The sequence below is a fragment of the Gekko japonicus genome, unplaced genomic scaffold (assembly GCF_001447785.1).
Source record: "Gekko japonicus isolate JY-2015 unplaced genomic scaffold, Gekko_japonicus_V1.1 scaffold454, whole genome shotgun sequence".
NCBI classification, from domain to species: Eukaryota; Metazoa; Chordata; class Lepidosauria; order Squamata; family Gekkonidae; genus Gekko; species Gekko japonicus.
The window spans coordinates 345,728-371,860 of NW_015173687.1; the positions used below are offsets into that span (position 1 = coordinate 345,728).

At 48.7% G+C, this 26,133-nt stretch overlaps 1 protein-coding gene across 1 annotated transcript in view; it reads right to left on the bottom strand.

Moving 5' to 3' along the window:
• Positions 1-26,133, bottom strand: part of RGS3 (regulator of G-protein signaling 3) — a 71,837-nt gene that overhangs the window by 21,006 nt on the left and 24,698 nt on the right. The window contains exons 11-13 of the mRNA XM_015423093.1: positions 25,396-25,507; positions 24,102-24,145; positions 13,213-13,341 (exon numbers count right to left, since the gene is read on the bottom strand). Of these exons, the coding sequence (XP_015278579.1) occupies positions 13,213-13,341; positions 24,102-24,145; positions 25,396-25,507 (285 nt within the window). The remainder of the gene's footprint in view (positions 1-13,212; positions 13,342-24,101; positions 24,146-25,395; positions 25,508-26,133) is intronic.

Here is a 26,133-nt window from a genome sequence, read left to right on the forward strand (position 1 = left end):
GAAGTACAGGCAGTAAGCATACTTCCAGTGTTTCAGGGAAGGGGAGACGACAGAAGATGGTTGTGATGATGCCTTCAAACACAAAACTGGTCTCACATCTGCCTATAATAGATCCATCTGGAGGCTCTGCCTCCAGAATTCAAAATCCTGTTTAATCTCTCCTGGTTTCCTGCAAAAGAATAATGAGAAATGTAGCTCAGGGACGGGGCAGAAAGATGTACGGACAGCCAGTATGGTGAAGTGGGTTCAAATCATTCACAAAGCTTACCAGGCGAGCAGCCAGTCATTCTCCTTCAGCTTACCCTACCTCACAGGTTTGTTGTGAGGATAGGCAGCATGTAATGACAGCCTGAGCTCCTTGAGCCAGTTTGGTGTAGTGGTTAAGAGTGGAGACTCTAATATGGGAAAACCAGGTTTGATTCCCCACCCCTCCACATGCAGCTGCTGGTGTGACCTTGGGTCAGTCACAAGTCCTTTCAGAGCTGTTCTCTCACGAGCAGTTCTCAAAAGAGCTCTCTCAGCCCCACCTACCTCACAGGGTGCCTGTTGTGGGGAGGGGAAGGGAAAGGAGATTGTAAGCGGCTCTGGGACTCCTTCGGGTAGTGAAGGGCGGGGTATAAATCCAAGCTCTTCTTCTTCTTCTTCTTGGAAGAAAGATGGGTAATGATTTTGTACTTAAAATCACCCTCCCACTTTCGTTTGTAGAACTAACAATCCTCAGAGTGGTTTCCCATCTGGAACTTAGCCGTGATGGTTAAGCAGGACTGGAACCTTGTCTGTGTTGCCACAAAGTGGGGGGGCTGTGGTGCTCCCTCTAAGCTGAGTTAGTGTCCCAGCCTCCGGCTCACACATTTTTCTCTTAGCTCAGGAAGGAGGGCTCCAGAGCAGACTAATTTATGCAGCAGCCAAATTGCTCGCTCACAGCTTTAATGCCAGTAGCTCACAAAGTAGAATTAAGACTCCACAGCTTAGTGGGAGCAGTCAGAAAATGCTGGGAGGTTCTGAGTCAAGAATCTACCTACAGTGGAGGCAGCTGCTTCCGAGTTGGTGCTCCCTACAGACCCAAAGATGATGCCTCCTGGGCTCTGCTGAAACCACCTCCCGGTTCAGCGAGGTGGAAGAAAGCTAGGATGGAATTGTTGTTTTGGAGTAAGAAACGGGCATCAGAAAACACATCGGCAGTCACCGTGATTATGCGAATCCCATGGTCACGGCACCGGCGATCACTGCCTTCGTGAGAGGCAAGCTAACGACACCACCCAGAGTCATGGATCAGCCCAGGCCTGGGGAGACAGGGGGAACTAATCACACACCCAACCCTCTCCCCCACTCAGTGCTGTGAACCAAAACTGGACTTCCATTAGCACACCCATTGCCCCCAAACACCTCCTGTGTGGCTCTGAATAAGGGGAAGCTGTCTCCCACACTCCTGGCACCGGCCAACCACCTCTGTGGCAGCAAGGCAAAGCAGCCCCAGAGGAAAACCACAAATCTGGTCCCAACAGCAGCTTCTGGCAAAACAGAAGGGGACGCTGGCTACGGTTCAGCTCTAGAGAAATTCTTTTGACTCAGCACCACTTAGTGAAATTAGCCCTGCAGCCTTTGGGGGCCCATTTTGTCGCCACGGTGTCTGCCCAGGCTGTTGTCACCAGGCTGTGCCACGGAAAGTTCTCTCCAACCCATCAGAAGACGAAATGGCCCTTAGTCCCCTGGCTATTTACTCCCAGGTGAGTGTGAGTAGGACTGCAGTCGGAGAAGCACTCTTCGCTTCTGGACTTCTTGCGCAGGTGTTCTCCTCTCTCAGGGCTTTTGGCAATTGCTTGCACCCATCCAATTGGCTACCAAACATAATTCTAAACTCAGTATAAAGCAAACTGCTCAGCTCCTTCTTCGTTTTCCTGATCCCATCCACAGGGGTGAAGGGTTTTTTGGGCAGCAGAGTGCTCAAGGCACATAACGCAGCAAAGCCAATCTGGTTTGTGTGTGCTGATAAGAAACAAAGTTACACAGGGAGACTTTTTATCTATGCAAGACTAATACGAGTCCTTTATTGTAAGAAACTCCATTCTAGATAGGAAAGAGTAGAGATAGGATTCTGATGTAGTCTAACTAGCTAGGATGGATAGAGACGCAGGAATCGTGTCCTGGCTCTCATGGTGCCAAGATGGAGAAGGCTAGCATAGTGTGGAGAGAAAGTGTCAGACCGGAAGAAAGGAAGATTCCCTGAAAGTAGCAATGTACACATCAAAGGGATAGCATCAGAGAGTAAAGGGAAGGATAGAACAGTGTCCTGGTATCCCTATCTCTCTGACTCTCTTATGGACCCCCTCTGAAGTCTAAGGCTAAGAGACAACACAAAGTCCTTCACTTCCTACAAAGTAAGAGGTTTAGGAGGAAGGGCTCCATTCTGGCAGCCTCTTCCCAGAAAGGAACAAACCGCCAGAGAAGTAGGAGGATGGTAGTGAACTCCCTGGCCAGGATCTTAGGCTCTGGCTCTTACTTGTTGGCTACAAGCCCCAACCACAAAGGGCCTGGGCCTGGTGTGCACAAGCCTCAGGGAACTGTAAAAGGGAGCCATTGTAGAACTCAGCGGTTTTGTTGATTCCCTTGATAATTTTGTGCAGCGAACTGGTTGAAAGGGAAACTACCCCTCAAGACTTTGCCTGTGGGTTATAACCATTCTCGGGAAAGGCTGTAGAGAGACTCATCCAAGAACTGCCCTTAAGAAGCATCCCTGTGCTGACAACATCCCACATTAGATAAAGGCTGCACAGGAAATGAGCAGGCTCTCTTAAGATGGGAAACATTTTTGGATTAAATTAAATCCTTCACAAATTCAATCAAAGGACCTGATGCGAGCGAGAGATGAACTCGAAAAGCTACTAGACACTCACGGCACCGAAACACCAGCCCTGCGGCTCCTCTGGGCTCTGCTTTGAAGTTGGATGTGAGCACAATAGACAATAACATGAACAGTTGGGTTGGGGTTTAGGGTTGCCAACCTCCAGGTGGTGGCTGTAGATCTCCCACTATTACAGCTGATCTCCAGGTGAGAGAGATCAGTTCCCCTGGAGAAAATGGCTGCTTTGAAGGTGGGCTTCTGTGGCATTGTACCCCATTGAGATCCCTCCCCTCCCCAAACCTCTCCCTCCTCAGCCTGCACCCCCCCCAAATCTCCAGGTATTTCCAAACCCGGAGCTGGCAACCCCGGGGGAGGTGGCAAACTGAGGCCCTGTCCCCTAATCCTGGATGTGTAGGGACTGGCTGTGGTTACTTAGGGAGGGAGATGGATTCTGCATGGGCTCAAAAGAATGGTTTCTTTCCCCAGCCAGCCTGCTGGCCCTGCTGGATCAGACCACTGAGTTCATCTGTTCCAGTATTCTGTTTCCAACACAAGACAGCTAGACAATTTTCAAAAATTTACAAGTAGGGCAAAAAAGCAATAGCTATTTGTGGCAAGCATCAGGCACACTCAGGTATTGGTACCTCTGGATGGCAAGCTTCCAGCCTATCATAGTTGACAGCCATCGGTACAACGGTGGTGGCTGCCGTCACCGGGGTGCAAGGAGCAGCTGGCTCTTGTCCTCCTCGTCCTGCGCTCCCTTCCCCCGGCCTTTCTTTCCATAATTCAATCAGGTTGGCTTGCTCCTTCTCTCTGCCCTGACGCCAGTGCGGCCAACTTAAACAAACAGATGCAATCAACTTTAATACGGTCTAAATTCTTCCCGGGTGGACGTCATACAGCAGTTTCTTTATCAGCCCGCAGCTGCAGAGTTGCTACTTATGGAGCAGAGGGAGGAACCCGGGACTGATTAGCAGGAAAACTGAAGAGGTACTTGTGGGGCCCTCCATAGCGTGCTCAGATAAGATACAAGGGCACCTCTACATTAGAGTGGTTTGGTACTGGGCGTGCATCTCTGGTGCATGTTTGGTGTGCTTGACCCTCTGGAAGTCTCGCGGCACTGAAACATAGCTGCGTGAACCCTCCACATGGCAGATGCCAGGAATGGTGGGTGGTGCACTTGAGTCACACAGTTTGCACAGGGCACGGGACGCTCTTGGCGAGCAAGACCTTGACACCAGATAGAAGTTGGGTTGCCAGGTCCCCATGGCCACCGGCAGGGGATGGGGTAGGGGTTAGGGTTGCCAGATCTGGGTTGGGAAACTCCTGGAGATTTGGGGGGGTGGAGCCTGGGGGGGGGGGGGGCAGGGACCTCAGTGGGGTGCAAGGCCACAAAGTCCACCCTCCAAACCTTCCATTTCCTCCAGGGGAACTGATCTCTGTAGTCTGATGAAGAGCTGTAATTCTGGGGGATCCCCAGGTCTCACCTGGAGGCTACCTACACGGAAGACACAAACTACAAATACAACTCGAAAATGGGGCAAATAACTTCCCCCCCACCAGAGCAGTTTCAGCACAGGGAAATGGTACAGTCAGGAGCCCTCCCTCCATGCTGTGGTTCCGGGCTGCATGAGGCCCCCTGCAGTTTTAAAAAGCAATTCCTCACAGCTGCAGTGTGACTTCAGGGAAAGCAAGCTGGGTCCAGGCAACCCAAACCCAACTTATGAAAGAACAGACAGACCAAAACACCCGAGCCCCGATCACCTGCCAAGTGTAGAGCTACTTGATCTTAACAGGCAGAAGATCATTCCGGAATAGAGACAATAGCCTATATTAATTCCAGCCTGTTGTACAGTTGTTCAAAAATAATGTTCAAGATGCTCAGATGGGCAGGACTGCCATGCCTTTCACAGCAGAAAGACTTCGTATATGTGAGCCGCTCTGCAGGACTGGAAGAAGACACAACAGCCCAAATCCCCTCTTCAACCCGCCCGTCCCAAATACAGAAGTCCAGTTTTCCTTTGCATCTGGTCATTCTACCCACTCACAGTCTACAGGCCAGGCACAGTGCCAGAATTTGGTGGTGGAGAAAGGCAGATGGTCCACTTAAGGAGTCTGGGAGAAAGCATCCTACATCAATGCAAAACAAAAACAAAGCCCTAAACAAAAGCAGACTAATTTGCCCACGTTGTTAAATGTAAAGGAATAAAACGTCAGCGGTGGTAAACTAAAAGTGCAATCGGTCCCAGTGCATGTCAGTCGTTCCTGTGCCTCTGCTGGAAGACGAGAGCAGCTTGTCTTCTTCTTGGGAACCTACATAAAATATTGTCTGCCTCTTACGTCTCTGTAAGTAAAAGGGCTGGAAATTCACTTTGAAGTAAACAACCCCAGAAAGCGAAGATCAACAAGGAGGGACTCAGATTATCTCTGCAGAGGCTACCCTTCTGCCACCCATTCGCCAATCCCACATCTCAGGCTGTAGTCCCTGTTCAACTGCAACAGCAGTCCACAGCCAGAGGCTGTGCTCGGGAGAAGTGGTAAGGGACTGCAAGCAAACAGTATAATATCTCTCGCTCCTCTTGTAAGGAGGCAGCTGGTGTACAGCATGTCGGCACCAGCTAATCCGCCCCTCAGTCCCGCATCCTGTCCCACTGAGCACTCCTGGGTTTTCTTAGCATCAAACAGCAGAAACACCTACCCAGGTTATGGCTCTCCAGGCCGCTGGTCCAAGCCACCCTCTGCAACTGCAGCCCCAAGCAACCAGCACCACGGCACTTCCCTGGCGCCCTGCAGAGCCACCCGCCGCCTGGGTCTGGTGTGAAGATCTCCCTGCAGCCAGCCGATCCTTCTACACTTATTAATGCTGAAGGTGTAAAAGCTGCTCCCAAGATAGCGATCCTCAGAGTTCATCGTTCTATTTCTGGCTCTGCCAAGGCTCCCTGGAGCATCTTATACACCACAATAAGGAAAGGGGCAAGAAGTGACCTTCACAAACAGGAAAAGCCCAGTCTTTGGCTCCACTTGGATTAGTTTTCCTTGGGCTCCCTATTCCTTCAGGACAAGGATGGATTAAGGCATCTGGGAACCCCTGTGTCAAGCCTGATTCTAAGAGCTCATAAGCCATGCATCTGCCACCGCTATGATCTGCAATCATGTTTATTATGCATATGCAAAAGCCGCAGGTGAAATTTCTAGCCACAAGCCATGGAGTTCCACAGAAAACCTGCCTACCCATTCACTTTTCCAGCTGATTCAGTTTGTGCTGCCGTTTCAACACTGTCAGTTGCTCATTTCAGTTAAAGGACTCACCCCTCCCACCAACGGTTTTGCACTGCACCACGTGTTTTGTATTCTTAAGGTAGCCTAAAGAGGTTACGTTGCAGTGCATCATGGCCTCCGCCCCCCCCCCCTTCAGTCTAAGGCTTCAAATCAATTTTCCATCCTTGAGAACTCCTTAGGGTAGGGCACTGTGAAATGCCACATACCTTGATGGCTCTGTATAAATAATATAAGTAAATAAAAGAACGATCCAGCAATGTAGCCAAGGCTGTTGTCACTCAGCACAGAGCAGCATGGGCAGAGGGCAGGGCAAGGCCCTGAGGGTGACCTATCAAGGGATGGGCCGGCCAGCCTGCGTTTTCATTGGCTAAAATACTGCCTTATATCTTTGGACCAAGCCAGCTGCCCAGTCGCCTCTTGTGGAGTTTGGCAGCAAACAAAAGGAGAAATGAGGGGGCTGCATGAGCAGGAAGCTTGCTGAAGAGCAGGTCTGATTAATAGGAGCTCTGGCTTTTAATTGGCAGTTAAGCCTCTGATGGTTTAATCACACCAATGAATCAACGCATGCTTTTCAGCCCCACTCATTCTATTAGAGAGACAGTGTTTTTTGTTTTTTTGGCGGGGGGGGGGGGGGGCAGAGATTAAGCAACACTGATGGGTCTGCTGTCCTGCTTCTGGATACATTCAAGGGTACTTTGCAAAAAAAACAAACGACCCAGAGCATGGGTCGTCATTCTCTTTTTTGCAGCTTATGGCAGTTGCAGCTACATAGGATGGTCCTCCGTGGATTCATCGAAGCCCCACTCAAAAGCCATCCAAGCTAGGGGTGATCACCATTGCAGGTGGTGATAAACCCGGCAGGGGAACCTGCTCAATGGGACAGACGTTGCCAGAAAAGGTCTAGCACTGGGGGGGCACGTTCCCTTCCTTCCTCTCCTCCCCACATGCTGGTAAGCCCACTGTGAGAGCACATTGCACGGGCTGACTCATGAAGGTGCCATTTCAGCCACAATGATAAGCACCAGTGGGCAGTCTCTTCCACGCCCCCTTTTTATCCTGCACACAGCATTCTACCTATCTGTCTGGGACAGATCTTCACAGACGTCCACAGCTATCAAAGGTCTTCTTCCACTCTAGATGTGTTTACCTACCACTCTGCTGAGATTGCTGCCCTCCCCATTTTTAGCTTTGCATTTCCATGTCAGCTAAGTGCTAATTATGCAACGGACTCACTTATCATTAAGGCAGGCTGAAGTGCAAGTGTGGTCCTGGCTTTGGAAACAAAGAGGTGCTGGTCAGGCTCCAACACGCCCCGGTGCACAGGGAAAAAGCTGGCAGGGCCTTGTCGTCCCCCAAGGGAGTGTGGGATGTAAACACCTTGCTGCCAAAGCGGGCCGCCGTGCAACATCACAGACACCTGGTGACTTCCCCTTGGCTCACACCAAAGAGCAAGTCTTTCCAGTGAGCACATTCAAGTCGATTCAGGAATGCTGACCTCATGTTCCCCACTGCAAGGCAGAGAAAGGTGGAGTAGATTTGAGGCACCATTTAAAGGGCGGCCAATGGTTAGTTATTTCATATATTTATTTGTATGACGATCTCAATGCTCTTAAACACTGTTGTATAAAATGTTGCATAAAGCCTGCTTTTATACACTGTTATATAAAAAGCACACCTTTGGGGGAGTGGTTGCAAACGTGTATAGAATTTTAAACACTGAGTTTAGGTGTGTTAAGGGGATGGAAAGGGAGCAGTGGGAGAGGATTTCTTTTGTGCCCCTTGACAGAGGAATCACAACATCAGGAACGTGTATGTGTGTGCATGTGTGCGCATGAGCATGCATTACCAGTTTTGGGGAAGACCAGGTAGGCTTTTCTACTTCTGGTAGCAAAATGACAAGAGTCCAAGAGCCAGCAGCTTTTTTGCTGGACTCAGTTGATGGGCAGTAGATTGAAGACAGACAAAAGGAAGTACCTTTTCCCCCTCATACAATGCAGTGTGGGTGGAACTCACTGCTACAGGATGTGGTGATGACCACTAACGTAGGTGGCATTAAAAGGGGATCAGACACCCTCATGGAGCAGCACTCTCTCACGGCTGTGAGCCACAACAACTAAATGGAATCTTCGTGTTCAGAAATGGTATTTATTTATATTTTCGATTTATATTCCGCCCTCCCCGCATGGGCAGGCTCAAGGCGGCTTACAACATTTAAAATACAGCAGAATAAATACAATAAAACACAGATAACTCTGAATACCCAGTTGTTAGAGGGCAACAGGAAAAGAAGGCTTTTGACTTCCTTGCTCCCGTTTGTGGGGCCTTCCTGGACATCTAGCTGGCCACTGTGGGAAACTGGATGCTGGAACAGATGGACTTTTGGTCTGATCCAGTGGAGTTATTGTTAACACTGGGTTGAAGAGAGGTAACAGCCTGGCAGTGCAGAAGTCAATAGCACAGTCCTTTATGATAAACAAGAATGACCTCTAGGTCAGTAGGATGGCAACTGGCTTCCCCCGCCACAAAAACTCCATACCACTAATGTGCCACGAAAAGGTGGCACAGCTAGCTAAAACTTGGGCTGACTGCTTGGAAAGCTGTGACAGATAGCATCAACATCCAAGCCTGTGTGGAACCTGTATCTGCTGACCTGAAAATCCTGCTCCATACCATTCTAGCCATTTAAGGACAGGCTGTGGTTATTCATTGCTGAGGACAATATAGTCTGCATATGCTCAGAGGCTCTCTTGGCTTTTGTTACTCCAGATAAACTCTAGGGCTCACTGAAGAATGGGTTCCAGGCTTGGAGGAAACTTAGTGCAATACTAGTTCACATGTCATCCTAAGCATTTGCAGGGAAAGATGTGATGTAGATGCGATCAGATTCTGCAACCAACTAACCACCAACCTGAACTTATTTACCATGCCAGGGTTCAGCCCGCAAACACATAAAGTAATCCTAAAAGAAGAGAGAGTGCTTCCAACCATGTGTAGAGTGCTTTCCTGCACCAACAAGTATGCACAAAGCCAATACTCGCATGGTATCCAAAACCCAGAGTGATTCCACATGGGGGGTTCTACCAACGGAGCAATTTGAGGGTGTCAGGGTATATGTTAGTATCCACTCAGCCTCAGCCTCTACTCATGCACGAATCCCACACTTCCCAGTGTTGTTGTTTTTTTAACTTGAAAATATACTGACAAGACCACCAAGGACAAACCCTTCCATGTGGAAGCACCCTTCTTTCCAGGAAGACTGTATTTCAGTGGCTTTTGGATCCATGTGGCCAGGAAGGTGTAGATATCTGCACCACCCCACCCATATCTAGCAACCACTTCCAGCCTTTCTCCAGCATGGAGAAAACTGTCGTGTGGCGCCTTTGAAGCACAGTGGCCATAACAGCAAAACAGAGAATTGTCCCCACAAGGAAGCAATCCACAAAGCTCTCTGCTTTTCAAGAGCCCTCCTAATAGCTTGGCGCTCGGAGTGCAGCCTGTGAGCATTATTCACTCCCGCTCCTTAGATTTTTCTGTACCGTCCTGCTACCATCACCCTAAGCAAGATACCCACAATAAGCATGTACAATTGCCAGAAAGTCCTTTGAACCCAGGTTTGGGCAAGAATAGCTTTGCTTAGTTGATACTCAGTTAAGGCGAGGCGGGGCGGTGGGGGAATGCAGCGTGGCCCCTGTCTGTACAACAGCTGCAAGGAAGGGTTCTATGCCAAAGCTCCCTCTAAGCTGTGGAGTCTTGTGAGCAAAAATTCTACTTTGTGAGCTACTGGCATTCAAGTTGTGAGCAAGCGTTTTGGCTACTGCATAAATTAGTTTGCTCTGGAGCCATCCTTCCTGAGCTAGGACAAAAATGTGTGAGCCGGAAGCTAAAACACTGTGAGTGAGCTCACACTGACTCAGCTTAAGGGGAACACTGTATCTGCGCCCTTGCCCCCCTTCTTACTCCCCCAGCACCATCAAGTGCGTCTCCTCCCATTAATCACCAGCCTCACCACCTGATCTACCGCTCCACCCACCTCACCACTCCTGATACCCAGGTGCCACTTTAAAAGAAAAAATAACCAGCGCTGCTCTTGTGCCATTAGCAGAAATCAAGCTGAGATGAAACGATGGGAAAAGCCCTGCAACCTGCTTAATTTCTATCAGTCAGGCAGCTACAATGGCAGAGAAGCACAACCAGGGAAAGCAGTAAAAAAAAAAAAAAGCTGGCCATCCCCCATCTTCTTTTGCGAGTTGTACCGTACTTTGCAAGAAATCCTACCAAATAAAAATCACTGACAGACCTTATAGCTCAATGCAATAGAAAACCCCGATTCTCTCATAACACAAGACCAACACCCCCTTGAATTTAGCATTAGTTAATCTGGAATAAATACCACACTCTGGTTCTCCACTTAAAGCCAGTAAGGAAGACCCGGTATCCCTCATAAGTTGAAATGGTGCCCTCGCTTGGATTAAGAGGCAATGCCTGTCCCTTTAGCTATCCCAGCTGTGAGTTTTGCTGGGTGTCTGATAACACTTTAATCACCTGTGCTCCCAAAATGCTCACAGTCACACATGAATGGTTATTAGCATCAAGAAGTCACAGGAACATTACAACAGGACAGTTTTAAAACCAAGCAAACATAGGCTAAAGGGTGCTGAAGGCAAACAAAGCCTTCTTAAGTGATCTCACATGTTTGTTCGCAAATCCACCCAGATAAAGACACTATATAGCAAGCAATCCCACTCCCATTTCTTGATCTGAACTGGTAAAAGCCAGCATACATACCATAGCACCTAACAAAATCCTGGAGCTGGTGGCAAGAGGGCAGGAGAGTAGGCACAGGAGATGCCAACTCCCAGCCTTCACGACGAGTCTGCGATCTCCAAAGCTACCGCTTGGCACCACATCATATGAAAGGACCCAGCCCTAGAGAGACGGGCAGCGAGGTGGGCGAGGCTGCTGCCGACCTGGTGCCAGGCATCTACTTAGCAGGGTGTCGGGAGGGGAGCTCCGGAAAGGGACTGCAGGCCACAGGAGGAAAGCCAGGATGGACGGATGGATGCCTGCCGGCTCCGCTTCTCCTCTCTGCAGTGAGCAACTATCCTTGGCTGGGAGAGCGACACTCACACAAGATTTTATTGTCCTCACTAAATCACATCATCATTGGATTAAGCGCCAGTTAGGACCTTTGCCAGAAAGCAGCCAATTCAAATTACCCTCATAACTCCAGATGCTGAATTGATCCTGGCTGGACAGAGGCAGGCACAGCCGGCTCCCACCCTTCCCAGGGCTGGCCAGGAACAAAAGCGCAGCTTTCAAAACAGGCCTGCCTTCAGGAAAGAAAATCCTCACATTGGCCTGGGCCGGAGGGGTTCCGGTGTGCATCACCTCCTTCTGAGTTGGAGAAACAAGACTCCATGGTGCAGCCAGTCAGGTGCGAATGTTCCTAAGGCTGCTCCCGGGAAACTGACCACATAAAAAGAAGGGAAAGGACTGGGGATGCCACCTCTTTCCCCACAGGGCTCTTGCACCCTAAACGGGTGCAGAAATCTCGTGGGTGAGCCCTTGCATTTTGCTCAAGCCAGCCCTCCACCCCGTAGCCACCATCTCTTCCCTGCCAACCAGAGGGCTTTTTAGGTCTTTTAAAAATATATACCAGTAATTGACACATCACTGGAGCTTATATGTCAGTTATGGGTTTTAAGCTATATGCCAGTTACATTTGGGGATGTAAGTATGCTATAGTATAACATCAGTAATTGACAAAACATTGTAGCCTAATGCTATAGCAATATGTCAATTACCAACTTTCTTAAAGCCCCAAACAGCCCTTCATGCTAGAAAGAGAAGCCAACCTTCATATTGTTCTGGATTCTCCACGTCCTCAAGCTGTGAGGAGCTATAGGGTAGGCAGGCAGGATGCTGTTTCCTTCTGAATGAGAGAGCACTGGAGCCTTACAGTGCCTTCTCTGGTTCATTTGTTTGTAAAAATACACTCTGAGCAGACAGATAGACAGACCTAGTCCACAGAGCAGCTTTAGTTCCTCCCAAAGCAAGCAGCATCCAGTGTGTGTGTGTGTGTGTGTGTGTGTGTGTGTGTGTGTCAGCACCTTTTTCCAGACAACTGCACAACTCAGGTCTGCTTCCTCCTTGCCGGCCACAGGGAATTCTCCCAGCAGTCTTTTGTCTCTGCCACACCACACAGAATCATAGAATCACAGAGCTGGAAGGGGCCATACAGGCCATCTAGTCCAACCCCCAGCTCAATGCAGGATCGGCCTAGAGCATCCCTGAGAAGTGTATTTGTCCAGCTGCTGCCTAAAGACTGCCAGTGAGGGGGAGCTCACCAATTCCCTAGGCAGCTGATTCCACTGTTGAGCAACTCTTACTGTGAAAAGTTTTTCCTAAGATCCAGCTGGTACCTTCCCACCCTTAATTTAAACCCATTATTGTGAGTCCTCTCCTCTGCTGCCAACAGGAACAGCTCCCTGCCCTCCTCTAAGTGACAGCCCTTCAAATGCTTCAAGAGAGCAATCATGTCCCCCCTCAACCTCCTTTTCTCCAGACTAAACATTCCCAAGTCCCCCAGCCTTTCCCCATAGGGTTCCCCGATCATCCTTGTCGCTCTTTTCTGCACCCACTCCATTCTGTCCACATCCTTTTTGAAGTGAGGCCTCCAGAACTGCTCACAATACTTCAGGTGCAGCCTGACCAGTGCAGTGTACAGCGGGACTTAGCCTCTCATCCTGGCTGATGTTCGTATCCTGGCTGGTAGTAGCTGCCTGTCATCAAAAGCCATTGAAGGAGCCCCTTCCTCAGCACCCCAAGTAGAAACATCCACTGATCTCCATTAGCAAGCAAGCAATATATCCGGGGCAGAGAGGGAGGTCTGAACAGCCATTGTTATCCCATCTCCCCCCTCCACATTACAATAACAAATCAGGATCAAAATAGCCTTGAAAAATAAACAAGGGAGTTCTCAACTTGCAGCCTCCACCATCGGAATCTGCCTTCGCTGTCCAGTGGACCAGCCCTTGAGCTGATCAATGTACTTTGCACCCTGATCAAAAATCAACTGCTGGCTTCCTTACCTTATTCTCTGCAGGGGGGGCTGTCGGGGTGGTCATCTGCTGCTTTGCGATGTTATCAGCCAAGCACCAGCAGACTCTCTTCTTCTGCTCATGGGAGTGAGCCTCCAAGCTCAGCAGGCACTCCAGTTTCTAGCATACAGGAGGGAGGATGAGGTTAGCCAAAACTCTGCTTAACACCTAAATGGAAGGAGCCAAAGCACAAGTGTCTCCCAGGTTCACATGCTGGGCAACTACAACTGCAGCAGCTGACAGAGTCCTATGCAGCCCTCACTGGCTTCCACCCAGCATACCTGAGAGCCAAACTGTCTCCAGCCTAAGGATCCTTTACAGCCTCTAATATCTACAAAGGGCCCCTTTCTCCGGGCCAAATCACATGTGACTCAGATTCTCAGATGTGCATTTTATTTGCAAAGAGCATACCGGGGGAGGGGAAAGCAAGATGACAATATGGATCTGGCAACAGCACTGGGAAAGGTGGGTAAATTCACCCCCTCCATGTTGTTTTCCCAACAGGAAATGTTTTCCTGCCCACCTGCCCCAACAGGTCCTTTAAGCTTCATGAAGGAAAAAGACAGACAACATGTGTCTGTCTTTTTTCTCTTACCCAGGATTAAAGCAACTGGGAGCTCCCCCTCTTAACAGAAAACATCACATGGGTGGGGGGGAGTTAACCCTTTTCATAGCAGTATGGCCTTGATCCATATCATCTCTACACACACTGTGGCTGTATTTTGCAGCTCAGATACATATCTGAGAATCCTTCTACGGATGCCCAGAGTAATGTGTGATTTAGTCCTTAATGATACCCTACATGCATCAGGTTCAGAGAGGAAGTATGAGAAAGAAAGCATCTCTCAATGTCTACTTCCCAGTTTATGGAGCTCTTACCCACCAGAGACTTGCCAAAGTCCAAAGCTTCCGGGATGATAGGTCTACCTGATTTGGCATGGCATTGGGGGCTCAGGGTTAAGTCAGGAGACAGTGGGCATGGTTAAACAAAGCAAGCAAAATGTCACTTCATTTGTGGGTGGGATGGCAGTGCTTTTGTAACCTGCCCTGAGCCTTTGGGATGAGGAAGGCTATAAAACAACATTCAGACAGACACATTCAGACAGATTGTTTTTCCATTACATCACATACGAGGACTAGGCAGGAGGCTGGTGCCTGGTTTTAGCAAAGATGCCTCTTGGGGCTCCATTGCCCAGGAAACGGACCTGACGCTGAATGGTAGAGATTTGTCATTCACTTACAAAGGTTGCCCTCATTGCAACAGAGGCTGTTAAAACAAAGCCTGCCGCGAGGAGGAGGAGGCAGTTGAATGGTACGATAATTGTACAATCTGTATGCTGCGCATGCATGCTTCATCACTCCTTCGGCTTGTCTCTGTTTCAACTGGATCTGCTGTTTCTGACGGGTATTCTAGCTGCCTGGACTCCCATCTTGGTCTGAGGACTCCCATCCTGGCTTGTCCTCAGCAGCTTCAATGGTGGCCCAGCTGCATTCTTTGCCTCAATAGTACCCATTTTCTTCCCACTGGGATCTCTGCCTGCACACCCACGACTTGCAATATGACAGAGGACTTTGAAAGTTTTCAGGGAAGACTGCCCAATGGGAGGGACTCTGGGTAATAAAATAGCTGAAGCCACAACAAGGCCCCTTCTCTTGGGAGTGTGCATGCACATTTCCAACCTCCTGCAAGCACAGAACAGCTGGTGCCAGTGGTCATCTGTGGGCACAATGACACAAACTGGGGAATTCTATACACTCTTTAAATATCAGGGGCAGAGGCCCAGGATCCAACCAGACACAAACCTTTCTCCCCCACGCAATTTTCCCAAGCTGAAACAGCTTGAAGGAACCGCTTTTTGGCCTGTCAGCAGCTGCACATTTACTCCAAAGGGGTAAACAGCAACCATTTGCCCTCATGATACTGCAGTTCTGATCAGAATCTGGCTCCTCAGGCACCTGATTTTTTTAGAGGAAAAATAACTGCTAGACGTTCCATTCGTGGAATTCCCAGAACCTTGTGTAGTTGTCCCAGAGGCAGTCTAGTCCTTTTATGGATCAAAAACTGGCTAATTAATAGAAAACAGAGAGTGAGTATAAATGGGCAGTTCTCTCAGTGGAGGGGGGTAAGCAGTGGGGTACCACAGGGATCAGTACTTGGTCCACTGCTTTTTAACTGGTTCATTAATGATTTGGAGTTGGGAGTAAGCAGTGAAGTGGCTAAATTTGCGGATGATACAAAGTTGTTCAGGGTGGTGAGAACCAGGGAGGATTGTGAGGCACTCCAAAGGAATCTGTCAAGGATGGGCAAGTGGGCGTCAACATGGCAAATGGGGTTCAATGTGGCCAAGTGCAAGGTGATGCACATTGGAGCCAAAAATCCTAAATATAAATACACATTGACGGGGTCTGAACTGGCAGAGACTGATCAAGAGAGAGATCTTAGAGTCGTAGTAGATAACTCACTGAAAATGTCGAGACAGTGTGTGACTGCAATAAAGAACGCCAATGCTATGCTGGGGATTATTAGGAAGGGTATTGAAAACAGATCAGCCAATATCATAATGCCCCTATATAAATCAATGGTGCGACCTCATTTGGAATACTGTGTGCAGTTCTGGTCACCACACCTTAAAAAGGATATTATAGCTTTGGAAAAAGTGTAGAAAAGGGCAACTAGAATGATAAAAGGGTTGGAACACTTTCCCTATGCGGAAAGGTTAAAGCGCTTAGGGCTTTTTAGCTTGGAGAAACGGCGACTGAGGGGAGACATGATTGAGGTTTATAAGATTATGCATGGGAAAGAGCAGGTAGAGAAAGAGGTACTTTTCTCCCTTTCTCACAATACAAGAACCCGTGGGCACTCCATGAAATTGCTGAGCGGTCGGGTTAGAACGGATAAAAGGAAGTACTTCTTCACCCAAAGAGTGATTAACACTTGGAATTCACTGCCACAGGAAGTGGTGGCGGCTACAAGCATGGACGGCTTCAAAAGGGAATTAGATAAGCATATGGAGCAGAGGTCCATCAGTGGCTATTAGCCACAAGGTATAGATAGGGACTCTGGGGCAAGTGATGCGCTGTCATCTTGGTGCTTGGGGGGTTCAACAGTGGGAGGGCTTCTAATGTCCTGGCCCCACTGGTGGACCTCCTGATGGCACTGGTATTTCTGGCCACTGTGTGACACAGAGTGTTGGACTGGATGGGCCTTTGGCCTGATCCAACATTGGTGTCTCTTATGTTCTTATGTACTACTGTGGCTTGGAGATCTCAGGTGAGTCCACTGCCTGCTCCTGGAGGCTTTTCCTTTCCAGGTGGTGCAGCTCCTAACACACCCTCACTCCTGGCTTTTCTTCCCAACACCGCAGGAGAAGAAGGGTCCAGTTACCCTGGGCCATTTGAGAGAAGTGCTTGGAGGAAGAAGAAGAGTGAGATACTCTTGCACTCTGCATCCTCCACTGCCTCCAGGCTCTGGGAAACAGAAGATGTGGCAGGGCCCCAACCAGGCTGACCCCTGGTACTAGCCCCATTCTGGAACCAGCCTTGAAGTCCAGCTCCTTCATGATCCCACAGAGACATCTCCAGGTTCTCCTCGGCCGATTCTTTTGCAGAGCCCTGCAAAGCGATGGGTGTGTGGCTGTGCAGGATTACTGCTTTTTCTCTGTGCGGGCCATTTAGACATTTCCTTTTTAAGTTACCTGCCCCCTAGAACAGCCCATGGTTCTGAAAGGAAGGGAACACATCAAGGAGATACGGGAACACAAGGAATGGGATAGGTGGAGCAAGGGGCGTATAATCCCCCCATAAAAGTATGCAGCGGTGGGCACAGGTGCACTGGTCTTGTAGCCTCACATACATGAAGCAGATGCTTTAGCAGAGGGCTCTAGCTGGCTCCTGGGAGCACCAGGAGAGGGTGATTTACGGGAAACCAATTCCGATTAAAAGGCCACAAATGGAACTGGGACTGGGGTTTGGGGGGGGGGCAGAATTGGCAGTACTATCCCTGCAGATAGTGCAGCATTTGTGCGGCCCATGAGAATGTCCCCCAAGAGGCAGCTGGAAAGACATTTCCAAGTGCTTTCCATCAAGAGCAATTCAGAAGCTCGTCTCCTAATCCCTCTGCCCTCGCCACAGCTAATGGAATTAAAGGCTTGCATCAATTCGATTAGGCCTGGCTGACAGTAATGTCGTGCAAACTTGCTGCACAGAAAGGAGGGACGCTCCAAGAGATGGCTCACATATGTACCTGGCTCCCTTGATTCCCCGTCTCGGAGGAGGCAGGGTATTTAGTTACTTCTGTCCTGCTTCTTGGGTTCTTGACTTTCAAAGTGGCTTCTGATGAAATACAGAATCTGGTACTTCTACAGCAGGCTAAACCCAGAAGCTGGGGGTGGGGGGTGGCAGAGTGGCCTTCGTTTGCCATAACCCTGCTCCTCTGTTCAACAGTCCCCACCCTTTGAGGGTTTGTATCTGGTGTCATGAGACAGGTTAGGAACCCTGTGGGTGTAGGGTTTCTGGCAAACTGTGAGAGCTTTGGGGGGTGGAGCTTGGGGAGGGGAAGAATCACTGACACAATGAGGTCATTTCCAAGTGAACACCCAGAAGTGAGGTCACAGGGCCCCCCTCCAGTATTCCGTCAATCTCTTTGGTAAATACCAGTGAGATTTGGGGAAATTTCTACAGAATGGTCACTGGAAGTGACATCACAGTGTCTGCAGCATTGTCCCTTCCATTTTTCTCCTACTGCTTAGTTGAGCTAGTTAAGGCAATGGAGAGTGGGGATGGGTGCTTGCCCACCACAGGTAGGCAACTGGCAACCCTGTGTTAGTATACCATCTGACCTGCTGCCTAACCCTGTCAATACCTGAGCTCAGTTGCTCCCAGCATTCATGTCAGAGATTCCCAGGCTGATGGTATTGTGGAATTTCAACATCCATAATGAGTTTCCACAATCAAATGCAGAGCCAGTTTGGTGTAGTGGTTAAGAACGGTGGAGTCAAATCTAGAGAACCGGGTTTGATTCCCCACTCTTCCACATGCAGGCAGCTGGGTGACCTTGGGTCAGCCACAGTTCTCTCAGAGCTCTTCTCTCAAGAGCAGTTCTCTCAGAGCTCTCTCAGCCCTACCTACCTCACAGGGTATCTGTTGTGGGGAGAGGAAGGGATGGAGATTGTAAGCCGCTCTGAGACTCCAAGTGAAGGGCTGGGTATAAATCCTTCTCTTCTTCCTCTTCTTCATGGCTGCCATGGCAACCATGGATCTCTCTCAGGCCGTATGGCCCCATGCCTATAGCTGGTCATACTCTCAATGCCATGCTCTATACACAGTGCATATCACCTGCTCTGGGAGTGGAGGAGACGAATATATAACCTTGCTGTCCTGGACAGATCATTACCTAGTAGGGTTTAGGCTCAAAGCTTCTGCAGCAGTGGAGGGCCCATTGCACTGGTACACCCCCCGAGAAAGATGGATTCCTGAAAGCCATTGGGGGGGGGAGGTCCACCTGATATGGCTGGCAGTTATGCTGAAGAACGGACAAGCTTCTGGAATTAGAAGGCATCATGTGTCCTCTCCCTTGCGTTAGGTCTCACTTGATCCCCTAGTTCTTAGCAGAACTGGGGGGGGGGTTTAAAATGCCAGGGACAACGAGTAGAAAACCTGTGGTGGAAAACCTCAGAGTCAGACCAAACATAGGCTAGAGCCCATTTGACAGCTTACTCGGTGACACTGATGGCAGCAAAGAAAAGGTGTTGCTCAGCTACTATCGCTTCTGCACAATGCTGTTTAGGGTTCTAAGGTGCCATATATATATCTCTCTAGGGCTGCCAACCTCCAGGTGGGGCCTGGAAATTTTCCAGTATTACAGTCGATCTCCAGGCTGCTTTGGAGGGTGGACCATATGGCATTGTATCCTCCTGGCCCCCCCCAACACCCCCCCAGGCTCCACCCCCCCCCAAATCTCTAGGTATTTCCCAATTCAGAACTGGCTGCCCCAAACCCTCCCCAGGCTCCACCCCCCCCCAAATCCCCAGGTATTTCCCAACCCAGAGCTGGCAACCCTTTATCTCCCCCCCCACACACACACACCTGGGGGAGCAAACAGGAGAACCATCACCAGCTCACTGTGACTAATTTGCACTTTGCAGATAAAAATTGTTGCTATCCAGCCCAGCTTGGACTCCCCGTTCATGCCAGTTAAACCGACAGACCCTGATGTTTCTGTTTCTCCCATTCATCCTACGGATTTAGAGAAGCTTCTCAAAGCTGTGAGGCCTACTACGGAACTTCTACGCCCATGACCTTCGCAGCCCCTGAAATCAGCCAAAGGTGATCCGGCACAGTGGTTAGAACCTATTAGCAACACCTCTTTGAAGAAGGGATGGTTGTATTGAAGGAGGCCACCGTTAGAGCCTCTTTTTATGTACAAAAATCTTTAGAAGGTGTGGATTTTTACAAACCAGTTTCAAACCTCCCATATCGAGTGGGTGGTAGCCAAGCAGATTTAAGTAGTCTTGGATGAAAATGAATATTTCAATGCTTTTTAGTCTGGACTCAGGTCCAGTTACAATACCAAGACTGCCTTGAGCCCCCCATTAGATCATCTACACCAAACACGTCCCGGGGGCCAGAACAGGCTCGTCCAAGGCTCTTATCCAGCCTGCATGCAACTGGGGGGAAACCAGTCCAAATGTGGACTGGAAGGGCATCTATGAGGGTATTATACCCCCTGCTGAGGTCCCTCCCTTCCCCAAATGCAGGCCCCCCTCAGGGTCTTCCCCCAGATCTCTAGGCATTGCCCAACCCAGAGTTGGCAACCATAAGGGGCCAGGAGGACTGGTTTGGCCTCAAGCTCTGCTGAGGAGGGGTATGGGTCACAGTCAGTGGTAAAATATCTCTGGTACCTGGCATTACACTTTATGGCACACATGGCCCAGCCTGACAAAGTGACAGATCTGGCCCTTGTAGCAAATGAGTTCGACACCCCTGATCTACACTCATCACCAACAGGAGGAGTGTTTGTTGGTTCTCCTGGACTGCTCTGCAGTTTTTGATACCATTGACAATGATATTTGTCAGCTAGGCCTCTAGCTGCCATGGAGTGCGGGGGAGGGCTCTGGAATGTTAGGTTTCATTTCTCTTTGTCTTCAGTGTTTCTTTATCTCTGTAACATGAGCTTTTGGCCCTGGTGTCTAGCCAAATCTGGCTGAGATGGGCCTGTGGAGAGCAGTTTGGCACTGCCTTCCTTGAGGACAGATTCCAGAAGGTGGTGCTGGGGGACTTCTGCTCAGCTCCACTGGCTAGTAACTTATGGGGTACCACAATGGTCTATCTTGTCCCCCCTTGCTCTTTAACATCTACATGAAACCACTTTGAAAGATCAATCGGAGATCTGAAGCACAGTGTCACACAGCAAATTCCCGGAAGGCGATACAAGAGCTAAAGTGGTGCCTGGAGACAGTGAAGAACTGACTGAGTGTAAATAATTCAGACAAGATAGCGATGTTGTGAGTGAGGAATAAGACAGATCTATTTGGGGTCTGAAGCTTGGAGGTGATTTTAGACTCAACGTTGCCCTTGGATAAACAGATTCTGAAGTTGCATGGACCTCTTGCTGCCAACTCAGGCTAGTTCACTAGCTGCAGCCATCCTCAGAGAAAGCCGAGCCTGCCTCAGCCACACATGCCTTGGTAACATCCAGATTAGATTACTGTACCATTATTTATGTGGGGCTGCCCTTGATGACTGTTCAGAAACTTCAGTCAGTACAAAGCTCAGCTGCCCGTGTCTCCCTCACTGGGTTGTGCTACAATAATCATATAAAGCCAGTGCTACCCAAGTTCCATTGTCACCACAAAGAAGACCCTATCTCAATAGTCACCCCCTAGTTTCTGATGATGGTTGAACCCAAAGCGGGACCTCTACTGAAAAAAATGTATATGCGGCCGAACCAAAGATCTGATCTAGGAGGCTTACAAAGTAAAAAACTGGCCAGTAAAACCATGAGATAAGAATTATCAATATTAAAAGAGGCCATAAAAACAAGCCAAGGGAGTAGAAACAGGATAAAACAACACTCATCAGCCTAACTTGGTATTCATAAAAAAAGGTCCTCAGGCTAGAAGCAGACCATAAAAAGCCGCCTTAAAAAAAAAGATGGAACCAGCTCAGTTGAAGAGCCTGCATGAAAATAAATGTTTTGGCCTGGTGCCCGACGGACAGTAAGAGGACAGCGAGGGGACCCTCATGATTTTCAGGCAGATTACATGGGGGCAGCTAAACCCAATGCTTCAGCGACAGTGAGGGTTCTCCTACTGGGAACTGAGAAAATCCTCTTGCTACTTTCTCCCCCAGGACAAATCTACAGACTTTGCACCTTGGGGTGCCCCCCCCCAATTTAAACTGGAAGAATGCTTCACACTTGTCCTTTAAAACTGTTTACTTTTTGAGCAGGAGTAGGCAATCCCCGGCTCACGTACCAAACAACGTACCAAACAGAGGTCATTTCGGGGGGGATCGCAGTTCCCCCGGGTGAGGTACAGGGGGCGGAGCACATGATGAAGCCCCGCCCCCTGCTTTTGGCCGCCCCGCTTCCGGCCCTCATTCAGCCAGGAGGAGGCAGGAGAAGAGGGAGGGTAAGCAGCGGCCAGGACCGTTGGGGCGGGGTGTGTGGCCTTATGACACACTTCCGGTGATGTCAGGGGGTGTGGCCTTATGACACACTTCCGGTGATGTAAGGGGGTGTGGCCTTATGACACACTTCCGGTGATGTCAGGGGGTGTGGCATATGCTAATGAGTTATGCTAATGAGTTCCCCTAGCTCTTTTTCTACGAAACGACCCTTGGTACCAAATCATTTTGGTCAGCATGCAAGGGCAGTTCTCCAGCCAAGCAGGTGAGGCGAGGCAAGCCCCTGAGACACTGACAGCACCACTGGGGTTCAGGTTCTCAGGGTGCGTTTGGCCACATACAGCTCTCATCTCTCCCCGCCTCCTCCTTGTTTGCTAGCACACCAACATCGTCACAGGAAGGAGGGGCTTTTCCCCAACGCTCAGGCCAAAAAGGGTGCCTGCCCCTGTACTAGAGTGTGTAAGCCTCCTCATGTTTTTATATAAATAATTGGCTGTGACTCATGATAGGAGGGCAGCAAGCCCTGGATGGTGACTCATGCTCAGATGTAACGGGCAGCCTCCTCCAAGAATGGAAAGTTCTGTTCACATTTGCATATGGGGTGTGATTAAATTATACAGTCACATTGGATGCAAAAGAATTATCCACTGTCTCCCACTGCAAAGTGTAATGGGAAGGAGCCAAGACCAAGAACAGCTATTCATGCAGAGATGCAGCAGATGGCCTCCTCTTATCTGGGGGCACTACTTCTCACAGAGGGCTTTAATCTCCCCCCCCCTTTTCCTTTTGCATGCTATGCTGTTGTTGCCTGGTACATACTTTGGAAATTATTGCATCTGCCAGGTCTCACCTATTTCAAACACTATGCCTCAAGCCAGAATCTAATACATTCCATCTATGGGGCTGGCAAGGCAGGGCAGAAGGTTCTCCGTGGTATAAGGGGGACTTCAAAGAGATACTGACTGAAGGAGCAGGTGCTCTCTCTACAGGGTCCCCTCCTAGTTCCAGTTACACAAGGCCTTTGCTGTAGAGAGTCAGGCACTATGCCCAAGGATATCATCTCCACATATTTTCTCAAAGTCACAGCTATTCACTGTTCAATGCACAGGGATGCCCCCTGCTGGGAAATAAGGCACAATGCAGCATGGTTATGCACTTCTTGAGATACAAGCAAGGCAGCTGGCCGCAAAGACCAGCAAGAATTTTGTTCAAATGAAATTGGCGTGCAGAGTGCTACTTGATAACATGAGTGATTTGGGCTTGGATTGTGTGCTTCAATACGCAGTTATACCATTATTTATCAAGGGACTGATGTCTTCATTGATTCGTTCATATATACAAGTGCTTTCCTTAGCCAGAGAGAGGTCTAAACAATGAGGAGAACGTTTGAAACCTACAGTATGGCTGAAGTTGCAGGCTAGAACTTGGAGCTTTCAAAGGAGCAAATAGGGCTGAAGGCAGAGTAAGAATTAGCCTACTGGCTCAGGATGCCACAGTAAGTCTTTCACTCTACTTTGAGAAAGTCCACCTTCCATTGCTGCTGTCCTAAGGTGAAAAGTTAGAGGTTTTCCAAATGCAGTCTCTATTACCTTCCTCTCCCTTTCAGCTTCCTGGGGGTAATGCACACTGCCCCCACCCATAAAGTGACACAGGAGATGAAGCTGGTTGACAGATAGAGGCTGCACATCACAAAACATGGGTTTGTCTGTGAGGTGAACAAAGCTCCCATAGTCCTTGGCAGGCTCAGATGCTCCCTTCTTCCTTCCCCTCAAACAACGAGCAGGGACTAAAGACTTCCTGGTTTCATACACACTGTGGTTTGACGCAACCTCTGAACTGGGTGAAACTGTGGTTTTGTTCAATTGCATACAAACCAGGATGGATTAGAATCCTGACTTGTAGGCAAGAGAACAAAGGATGATTCAGTAATAAAGGTATATGGTCATCAGAGTAACTTAAAACATTAAGATCTCTTTGTGCCATAATGTCAGTTACAAAACAATCCCCAATAATTACAATTGTATCCTCGCAAGAGAACAAAGCCACAGTTTGCTGTCTCATCTGACTGAGACATCACAACCAACTGTGGTTTGGGCCAAACCGGGAGGTTTTCAGTCTCAGCCCTTTGAGGTAGGGGAGGAGGAAAGCAGGACTTGGTGGCTCATTTGTAGCACAACCCAACTCAGCTTTGTTCCTGACATGCAGCCTCTCAGCCTCTGGAACGTTATCACAGCACATACTAACACAGTACTTACCTCAGCCAGGTAGAGGATGCAGAACTTTAGATCCTCAGGGGAATCTGTAAAGGAAGAAATTAAAACCCCATTTTAGATTTCCATACACACTCAGAATGTGGCTTTCACAAGAAGATTTGTCTTCCTAGCTAGAATCATAGAATCATAGAGTTGGAAGCGACCTCCAGAGATATCTAGTCCAACCCCCTGCACAAAGCAGGAAATCCACACACCCCACACATACCCAGTGACTCCTGCTCCATGCCCAGAAGATGGCCTGGAGAAAACCGCTAGGGGAGTTTATTTCCTGTTCTGCTCATCATTTCTTTGCTTTCACCCATCCACCCGCACACGCCCAAAACAAGAAAAAAAGGGTTGAATCCTGTAACTCTCTTCCACTACATTTTTGTCCAAAAGAGAAAGGCTTCTTCTGATGGAGAAAGTCTTTCTCCACTGAAACAGTCATTCTCTGTAGGAAAAAGTGATTCTTTGCTGAAGGAAGACTTTGTGGAAGGGAGTCAAAGGATCCAACCCCCCAAGATGAAGGGGTTCTGAAATCACTGGCCTCATCCCACCTTCTGGTTGCTTCTGCTGCAGACCAGTAAAAACCTTTTCATGAAATGATCCTAACAGTATTATAGATCCCTACCTAACCATCTACAAGGGAGGCTGGATAAGTCTGGCTCCTAGTGTGGGGCATTTAAGTATTTGGAAATTTTGTTTAGGAAAAAAGATACATCAGGAGGAAAACATGATAGTGGTTTTTACAATTCTGGAAAATGTGGCTACGAAAGAATATTTTCCCTGCCATTTTCCCCACATGTTCATGTAGTCATCCATTGTATTACTGTATGAAATAAACTTTCATGGGGGCAAAAAGCTGAAATATATAATAATAAATACTAGAATTCAGAGCCAGCCCATCAAGCTGATTGGTAGAAGATGGTTCAGGAGTGCCAAAGGCCCACCTTGGCATTGATATATAGTTAAGTTCTGGAAGTCATTGCTTCAGGATGTGATGACGCCAGGTGCTTATATTTTAAAGATTAGAAACATTCATAGTGGATAGGCTAATCAGCCAACAGAGCAAAAAAGAACATCCATGTTCAGATGCAGTCTACCTCCAATGCCAGGTGCTGGCACAGATAAGAAAAAAGGGCTGTCACTTTCAAGGCCCTGCTTGTAAGTGTCAAGGAGCCTCTAATTGGAAACAGAGTACTGATTACTCAATGGACTGCGGTCTGCCTGCAGTTGGATAGCTTGGAAGAAAACAGATGTTGAGCCCCAAAGCCCTCCTTAAGCACGGCAGACTCACCCTCTTGCAGTCTGACATCCTGCAGGTAAAGGGGATTCCGGAGGACATTGCAGCGGCCTGGTTCGTCTTCTTTGGTAAACAGCAGCAAGTCCGAATAGATGAAGAGTGTTACCTGGGTAAGGTAGGAAAAGAAGTTAAGGCTCGTAGGGCTGGAAGGAATTCACATGCCCCAGCTGCCAAGGAGATTACTGTATGCACATAAAAAGCACTGGCCTTTACCATCTCAACACATACAAAATATAAGGCTTGTTTTTTTCCTTTTTAAAAAATGACTCATTATTAGCAAAGAAAGAATTGCAAAACAAGTTGATTACAAAGTCAGCTGAGAACAGTCTAAGGCTTGATTTAGACTTGACACCAGCAAGGCAAGAACACTTCCCTATGGGACACTGCACTCACTGGGGTGTACTTGTGCGAAACAGCAGACCGGCATGAATTCTCTACTGGGATGTTGCATTCACATAGGGTCTCATTCAAACAGTGCAAAGGTAGCTGTCATGTTTTAAATGAGACCTACCACGGGAAAGTGCTTTCACTTCAGCTGGTGTCTCACTTAAGTGAAGTCTATGGCTCTTCTTCAGGGCTTTACTGAGGATTCCCAGCCATTTAGAGAACAGATTGCAAAAATAAGATCTCTGGTGTTTCAAAGTCTTCTGAATTCCTATCAGTTTGGGGCCATTGGTTCCAGGACACAACAGCACCCTTTCCCTGTTCTGGTGCTAACCAATTTTCTCCACC